Genomic DNA, 9,130 nt, shown 5'->3' with positions numbered 1-9,130 from the left:
AAACAAGGAAAAAGTAGTGAGACAAAAAAAATTGAGTGTGCCTGTTAATAGATATGTAACCTATAAGAAATATGTAGTACAGTTAATATAAGCGAGTTAAAAAATTAGGCAAATTTTTAATGATAATGAAATCGAAATGAGAAGAGAAAGTTGAAACTAATGGTGTATTATTTTATTAATTTGATCTTGTATTGTGTGTTCTTTTTCCTGGTTAGATAATAGGTGGTGTGGTTGACATATATGGGTATGTTTTGGGAGAGATGTTGTGTATTATATTATATCACCATATTATATATCTTATAATATCGGGGAAAAGAAACTGGCCATCCTATCCCATTGTCTCCTGGCCTACTTGCCTCATAAATGCTGCCATGTTGGTATTATTTGTGAGATTTAGACCTTTCTTCGGACAGTTGACTAAACATCATCATATCATATCAGTAGACAGTTTCTTCTTAACCAGTGATCCAACCAAATCCTTTTTCTCTTCCTGATTAGTTTCAGCATCATTCTTTCTTCACTCACTCTTTCCATCACCACTTCATTTCTTATTCTATCTGTCCACTTCACACGCTTCATTCTTTTCCATATCCACGTTCCAAATGATTCTATTCGTTTCTCTTCACTTCGGGGCAGAAGAAGATATCAGATGATAGACGACATTAAGATATATGGGTCATATGCGGAGACTAAGAGGAAGGCAGAAAATAGGAAAGATTGGAGAGTGCTGGTTTTGGGAAGAACATTAGCCTATGAATGAATCATATATCATAATATCATATATCATATCATATCATATCATATCATATCATATCATATCATATATCATATCATATCATATCATATCATATCATATCATATCATATATCATATCATACCATATATCATATCATATCATACCATATATCATATCATATATCGTATCGTATCGTATCTCATATCATATCATACATCATATCATATATCATATCATATATATCATATCATATATCATATCATATCATATATCATATGTCTTCATAAACCTGTTGATTTTCCATCTCAAAATTTGTTTTTAGACTTTAATGTACTTAACGTAAGACAAATTTATTATATTGTATTAATGAAATTCATACATAAAAATCGAAATAATTTTGAATTATGTTCTCATAGTTATGAAACAAAAGGTATGAATTCTTTAAGATTGTTTGAACCAAAATGCAACACTGTTACAGTATTTAATCATAGTAGTAATTTAGGCCCAAGAATATATAACAAATTTATATTTAAATATCCTGATCTTGTCAATTCTAATAGTTCTAGTATTAAATTTAAAAAGTTATGTATGGATGTTATAAAAATTGAAAAATTGTAAATTTAAATTTATATACTGTACTATAATTGCCTAGTAGACATAAGAGAAATTGTATTGTATTGTATACTTATTAATTTAAATTCAGGAATCCGCCCCTGAGCACGAGTTCTACTCTTTCAGGGGCGAGCTAAAGTTTTTCTGTATATATTATATTTTATGTTACAATTATTAGCAAAATAATAAATATATCATATCATATCATATATCATATGATATATCATATCATATCATGTGGTCAGTGATTGCGATCTAACTTTTGATAATGGATACATTTATAATAAAGAAAACTGTCCAAAATAAAACTGCAGAGAACGCGAACTGAATGATAAACAGGGTTGTATTAGTGGCATTGAAACTAATAGCTTATGTTAATAATCGCTGCAAGGATCAACGAAGGATAAGGCAAAGCAGTGAAAGAAAAATGTAGTGCATAAGGACGTAGTTTCCATGGATACTATATGCGATGTTTTGTAAAGATTTTTTTTTAGAAACAGCAGTTAAAGTTTTTTCCGGACTTTTGTGCAGAGTCCTGTCTCCCCTTCTACTAATATTTCAAAGAAATCGACGCCTATGATAGTGGTATTCATTTTTCATAACAGATAGAGACGAATCTCCAATAGAATTTTGGAAGACATTATCAGAAGATCATTGTCTTAAACTTACTAGATGAGGTGTTAATTTGACAGTATTTACGTGTGCTAATATATATTTTTTTATTTGGAAATTTTGACATTTTTATTCTACTCTAGAATGATGCATATCACTTTCTGAAATAAGCTGAGAACTGACTTTGTAAAGCTTGTTGCAGAATTGTAATCGACGATCGCAATAGTGAGTCATACCATTTCTGTTACTTTCTGACATTATAAACGTGCATTCGATGCGATACTTTATATGGTCATAAAAATTTGTAATAAATTAAATTATGGTTTATTTAACGACGCTCGCAACTGCCGAGATTATATCAGCGTCGCCGATGTGCCGGAATTTTGTCCGCAGGAGTTCTTTTACATGCCACTAAATCTACTGACACGAGTCTGTCGCATTTAAGCACACTTAAATACTATCGACCTGGCCCGGGATCGAACCCGCAACCCGCAACCTTGGGCACAGAAGGCCAGCGCTATACCAAGGGCAAGTTCGAACCATGTATTTAGTGAACACTAAATTGATTTAGGGTGTAAAGAGGACAAGAAGTGAATTATATAACTCGTAACAACGTATATTAAACGTGTAAATTATTATCCCATACTTTGTGAACTGAAGTAGGCCTACAAAGTCTTCATATCGTACTGTAAGCTACGTTAACGTTCCACAGGGAAGCTTGAAATGAGGAACGCCTGATGCATATACTACAGTAGTTGCATAGGTTTCATTTTAAAGTGGATAGAAAGATACGATTCTCCGGGAGTCACGTGATTGTCTTTTAATAGGTAATTTGGATCGCGGCCAATTGGAAGGCAGTACCGTCTTCCGATTCGCAGCTTCCGGAAGTTGTGTGCATGGATAGTTTGATGTACCAAAGAAAATGGATTCGTCCGTGTGTCCCTGAGGCTCGCCCGGCGATATGAAATAATAATTCTGTCGTGTTGCTAGCCGGAGAGCGCTCCCTTCTCTAGTGAATCAGCTGATGCAACCAGCTCTATGGTTGCCTCACGAGCCAATGAGAAGCCGTGAAATTCCCCTTCGCAGGGGCCATTATCGCTCTCTCTCGCGCTCCCCTCTACACGCGACCTCAAACAGATGATCGCCGTTGTCAGTTTGCTCCTTTTCCTTTGTTCCTTCAGTGAGGTTCGGGCAACGGTAGAGAACAGATGTGCAATAGCAACTCCTGGAGGGACGATGTGTTTGAGTGATTGTTACCGTTGCCAGACCTGTAACACATTGTTGTGCAGTGACAGTTGAAGGCAGGCACAACATTCATTTTTATTTTTATACGAAAAATCTAAGTTATTCTTCTCGTGTGTTGTCTTTGTGTGATGAACAGTTGTAAAATAATTTATAGCAATAGTATTCGAAGTATCGGAAGTACTGTAACGCGGACGGTACATTGTTGTGGGTGTTGTGGCGATTGCTATTGTGGTGAGGACGTTTCGTTAGGGCGTCAAGATTCCCGTCGCAGAGCCCTCTGTCGGCGGAGCTGCTGTCACCGCCACAGCGGCCGCGGCGGCTTGTACACCCGAAAGCATGGGGCAAATTGGAAGAGATGTAAGTAACTCAAAATGTTTATTATTCTTCGTTGTAGGATCCAAACTTATTCCTGAATGTGTTGTATTCACAGTTATTGTACAGAAATCAATTCTAGAGTTTCATGTGTAGACTTTTCGTCACGCCGGGTGAAGTAATCAATCTTAAAACATGATTTACATTTATGAAATTTAGCCGGTGAAACGTTTTTTTAGCGTCTGTTGCTGTTCTTTTGTAATATCATACCTTTCGATATCTGAGCGACTTCATCTGGAATAACTGTTACTCGTCTTGCCGGTAAGCATGTTTGTTACAACTTCATTTGAATTAAGAACACAGAATTGCAGAACTAAACTTAAGTCATGTCATGTAATGGAGATTAATTTGATAAGTTATAACTTCTGGCCTCAATTTATGAGATTTAGCCGGTGAATCGTTACTCTTCGTCTGTGATGCCATTGTTCATTATTTGGCAAACTAATTTGAAGTATGTGTTGTCGGAGAATATTGGTAGCACTTTATATAATGTAATCTGAGTATAATATTGCGGTACTACATTCTCAAACTTCAGATAAGGTAAATTTTATTTCTTACGCACGAGAAACAAAGGCAAGGATTTGTAAAGTGACAAGGATTTGTTTTTAGCTAAAAGAAAAGAAACAAACGTGAAAAGTGTATTGTTGAATCTGTTTTATGTTCTGTAATTGGAATAAAGAACACAGAATTGCAGAACTTCACAATCTTTAATGGAGATTAATTTGAGAGATAAACTTCTGACCTCAACTAGCCGGTGAATTGTTACTCTTCGTCTTTAGTCATTTTGTAACACGAAAAGCTGTTTTTTTTTTTTCAGTATTTTCCAAATTAATTTGAAGTGTGTCATCGGTGCATACCGATAGCACTTTTTTTTTAAGTATTGCAGTATTCCCAAACTTGATGGAAGGTAAATTTTATTTCTTATGCTCAAGAAACAAAAGCATCTTTAAAGTAAATTATCATTTGTTTTTAGCGAAAACATTGAGGGGGGGGGGGAATGTGAAAAGCGCATAGTTGAATGTATTGCATGTTCTGTGATTTTCATCGTTTGAAGTTTATTTGCATGTGATTTCATGATTATTGCGTCAGGTAAATGTTTATAATTTTGTACATTTGGAACAGCTGTAGTGGCCCACGGTAACGTGTAGTTAATTTTACGAGGTAAAATTTAAGATTTTCTGCGTTCGTTAAATTAATTCCAACTGCATGGCAGTGTTGCATGTTGGAACTGGCATGATCGTAGCCGGCCGGCGTGGCCTACCATGGACGCCGCGTGAGTGTGCCTCGATGACTCGAACTCTGGATTCACGTCAAGGAACTGAATAAGCTGAAAGCTGACCTCCAAGACAGCGGTCTTCTCATAGCTTATCGCACGTCATGACATGACACTGACCGGCTCTTTGCATACGTGTAGGTAGGTGAAAATCGCGATTCTTCCTTGAAGCAATTTCTCACTTCCGAGAAAGTCGATAAATTTCTCGATTGTTCTATGAGTGAGTAACGGAGAGTATGATGCAAACGTTACGGTTAGGAAGTTACAGTACATTAGACATAGACGTATAATGGCAGATCAATAAAAATGTAATTTTAAATAATGTTGTTACATAGGTAAATTTAACGTCAGATAAGTTCACGATGAAGTAAATTAAGAAATCATGGTAATAAATGCCGTTCTGAGGTATATGCAAAGGGTCAATTAAAATGCGTAAAGAATTTGTGCCTGAAACAAAAGACATTTACGTAGACAAGAAATTAATAGATTGTTATTTTTTATTGGAATAAAAGAATTATTTCCTTGTGAATTCCGGTGTTTTTATAATGTAATACCGGCCTGCACGTGAATGAATTATTTATTTTATTCGTAACGTTTGGAAATTATTCTCATTGAATATTCAGGCCGCAACAATAAGAAATATTGGCCACAGAATGTCAATATCTTAGGATGAATGAAAATCCTTTGTGCATATTAGTGACCCTATTAGTACACGATAATTACCTCATTTTACAGAATGTTATTCGTTATTAATTTGTTATTCTGGTTATTTTGTGAATGAATAATAGCGACTAATATGCATATGCAACGGTTTCAATATTAGGCAGAAACGTTTTACGGTAAAACAATAAAAATTTTAAAATGTTACATGGGTAAATTAACGTCAGGTAAGATAACATTTTAAGAAGTATTAATAATTATTCACAAGTGAATTAGGAAATCAAGGTAAAAAAATGCGGGTCTGTTATGCAGGCCTACAAACAACGCAGCATTTACACTGCTTTCAAACTAAGATATTGAGTCCAAATCTTGTCTAGAAGATGGGTATTAAAGGTAGGCCTACCGGTATTATCATTGTTTTGTCATTTGCACTAATAGCAAAGATGTATTGATTTTCACACCATATGAATTCCTTCACATATCTGTGTAACACTAGGATTGAAATTAATGAAAATTACAGAAAATTCAACGTTTTAAGCAGTAAGTGACTAGTTTGTGAAGAGGTGTTAGAATTATTTGTTTTTTAAATAAAATATAGGCTAGCCTATTTTTTTTCTTACAAAGGAGGAAATTCGAAAACCGAAGCTGAATAGTAGAATTTGGCTTTTAATGTAGTAAAATTCAACAGCCTTTGATTGTATTATTATTTATGTTGCTATTAGTTGAAGTTCACCGCAGTTTTCATGTAGGTTAGATGCATTTCACATTAATATTTATTTTCTTACAAATAGGCTACAGATTATGTATCTCTCCCTTAAAATATAATTTTTATAACATTTATAAGTAAGTTCTGCCTCTATCAAAGTGTTCAGTGAAATCTTGTGAGAGTTAAAATCCAATGTAACGACAGAATTCATAGTAATTAATATTTTGTGAATCTGCATTCTTGATATGTTTCACCAAAATATTTGAAGACAATAACGGAAATTCGGAAACTAGGCCCCTTTTTTGATTAAACATAGGCCTATATGAAATGTTTAATGTAAATCTGTATGCAGAATTCGATCGTCTCTTATTGATTACACAGACACGTACATGAATTATATCATTTTGAGTTGCGTTTTATCCCTAAAGCATGCAGCTATTGAGAAGAAAGATTGATTTTTCGAACTTTGATGAAAGTGTAGTTATTTGAAGAATCGCGTGATCACGATGTGGTGCGTTTAACATGCTATGTTATAACTTTCAACATTTCAGTTACCATGACAGTGAAATTTCCACGTAAGTGTGACATTTTACATTTCATGTATTTCTGTTAGGCCTACCGGCAATCTTTGTGTAAAAGTCGCTCATAGAATATCCTCTAATAATAATAATAATAATAATAATAATAATAATAATAATAATAATAATGTTCAAATAGGTTGTAACATTTTATGAAACTTATTTTTAACTTTTCGTTAGCAATAAATAGCGTAAGTAGCCTATGTAGGCCTACTCATGGATGATGAATCAGAAGTAGCTAGTACGTTAGTGAAAGATTTTAAAATTTTTGGATAGTATTTTTTCCCATATTAATAATCAATTCTGGGTAACGGAATTGGCCAAAATTCGTAATCCTTGTAGGTTTATAGTTATAATGTGATGGTTCAATTAATTAGATTCGTACTTCTAGATAGGTACAGATTTGTAACTTTCGATACCACAATATTCAACTTTGTAAGAGAACTTTTCGAGTTAAAAACTCTATTTTATGTGATATTTAATGGCCTACAATCTACATAATAAAAAATGTCTGGTTCTAATTAAGACTAAGACATTCAGATTAGTGTCTAATATACCACATCGGTTTCGAAAGAGACTGAATATTATTGTTTTCGAACTGTTTCAACTTTTAGCTTCTATCTTATAACAATTTATTGATCAACAATCATTATTAGAATTTTAATACCTAAATAGCTCGCAGATTTCTGAGAGTTGCGATTTCGTTACGAACGCGTTTCATTTGTCATAATATGGTTAACATTCTTTTAATTTCTGGAACCAGTTCTTGATCAACAGCGGCAATATCTTTAAATAAGCTTAACTCTACGATCTAAATAGAGATCTTAAATGATTTCGAGCGTTGTTCAGTTAACATGTTTTCAATTAGGCTATACTCATTTTTTTTTCACTAGTTGGCAACATTTTGTTATCCCGTCGATACTTAACAGAGTGGAATAAATTCTGTTTATCGACCTTCATCAGATAGCGCGTATCTATGCCTCTTATGACCCCATCTTCACTCCCCTCAACTGTCCACATGGGAGCCAAGTTTTCTTGTTTCCTAGAATGAAGTCACGGCTATATTTAGACGTTATTTTAATGTCGGTGTTTAAATCAGATTAGAAAGACCACATACATGTTGAACCTTTTTTTCTCTCTTTCTGGCTATTTTTTGATTCTCGAATATTTCACTAACTTCTTGGCAACTGTTTCGACGCTTAAAAGATTTCGATTCCAGTTAAGGCTGTGCGATTTCGCTCTGTAATTAGTATTAAAACCTATCACGTGGTTAAGACGGTGGGAACGTGATGTTAAAAATGGCCTACGTATTTAGCTTGACTATTTGTGAGATTTGTGGTTTTTGAACGCGAAGTGCGAATAATGAATTATGTAAAAAAAAATGTATAAACCTCGCGTTATATTTAATAAGAATATTTTTCGAATAGAATAAATAAATAATTAGTAAAATAAAGACAATAATTTTTATGATTGGATACGACTTTTTTTTATTTACACACGAAAATATTTATTTACAAATATGGCCAGTTCCATCTAGTATTAACTACTATACCTTACATGTAAATTTATTTGATATAACTTGATGCTGTTTGATATTTTTGACTAGGTAGGTTGTGGTGTTCCTCATTGCTTTGTGGAAACAACTGCGAATCAAGGTTGAAGCACAGTCTAGTATATACAGCCACGAAGCTCAATACGCAGGAAATATGCATCCATAGATAGTTGCTAACCACTAGGATCGCTACTATCGCCTCATCACATACAATGTGAAACAGTACCGGCACAGTCTGTTGTTCCTAGTACCCTCATAAACTCAAGCTTCGTGACTGTATATACTAGACTGTGGTTGAAGCTCGTAGAAACTCTTAATTTTCGGACATGGTCGCTTGAACATATAAGTTTTATTTCACATAACACATAATTTGAAATATTTATGTAAATACATATTTTCAAATACTCACATAAAAATTAAGTTTTCATCAAATAATTTTCTACAAAAATGTAAATTAAGTTTTCATGAAATAATTTCCGACAAAACCTCCATTTCAAATTAATCATTACCCGAATGTTCAGTGCAGTTGCTTAGACGTGGCAGCTGGCAACTGTTTGTCGGAATTGCCGACCTGTGGAAGTGCAGTCTGCTTTCTCACCGCAAGAGATTAAAAAATTGTGTAACTAACACACACAAACATTGATGTCTCTTTAAGAGTGCCTTGTAAGTTATCATAACGCTGATTCAGAAAGAAAATGTAATTTCATAAACATCAGTTGCCTCTGTTTTCGTTTTCGATAATAAAAAAAAATGTCTCTAGAGACTGCATGCTGTTTCTCAGTGG

The 9,130-nt window shown here is 33.9% G+C and overlaps 1 protein-coding gene across 1 annotated transcript in view; it reads left to right on the top strand.

The window, feature by feature from the left end:
• The first annotated feature begins 3,127 nt into the window (after positions 1 to 3,127).
• The window catches only part of Sesn (Sestrin), a 66,377-nt gene continuing 60,374 nt past the window's right edge, over positions 3,128 to 9,130 (top strand). Inside the window, exon 1 of the mRNA XM_069824450.1 lies at positions 3,128 to 3,562. Within this exon, the coding sequence (XP_069680551.1) occupies positions 3,542 to 3,562 (21 nt within the window). The 5' untranslated portion in view covers positions 3,128 to 3,541. The remainder of the gene's footprint in view (positions 3,563 to 9,130) is intronic.

Source organism: Periplaneta americana, chromosome 4, assembly GCF_040183065.1.
Source record: "Periplaneta americana isolate PAMFEO1 chromosome 4, P.americana_PAMFEO1_priV1, whole genome shotgun sequence".
Classification (NCBI taxonomy): Eukaryota; Metazoa; Arthropoda; class Insecta; order Blattodea; family Blattidae; genus Periplaneta; species Periplaneta americana.
Note: the sequence above shows the minus strand (reverse complement) of the source record. Positions and strands in the feature narration are given on the sequence as shown.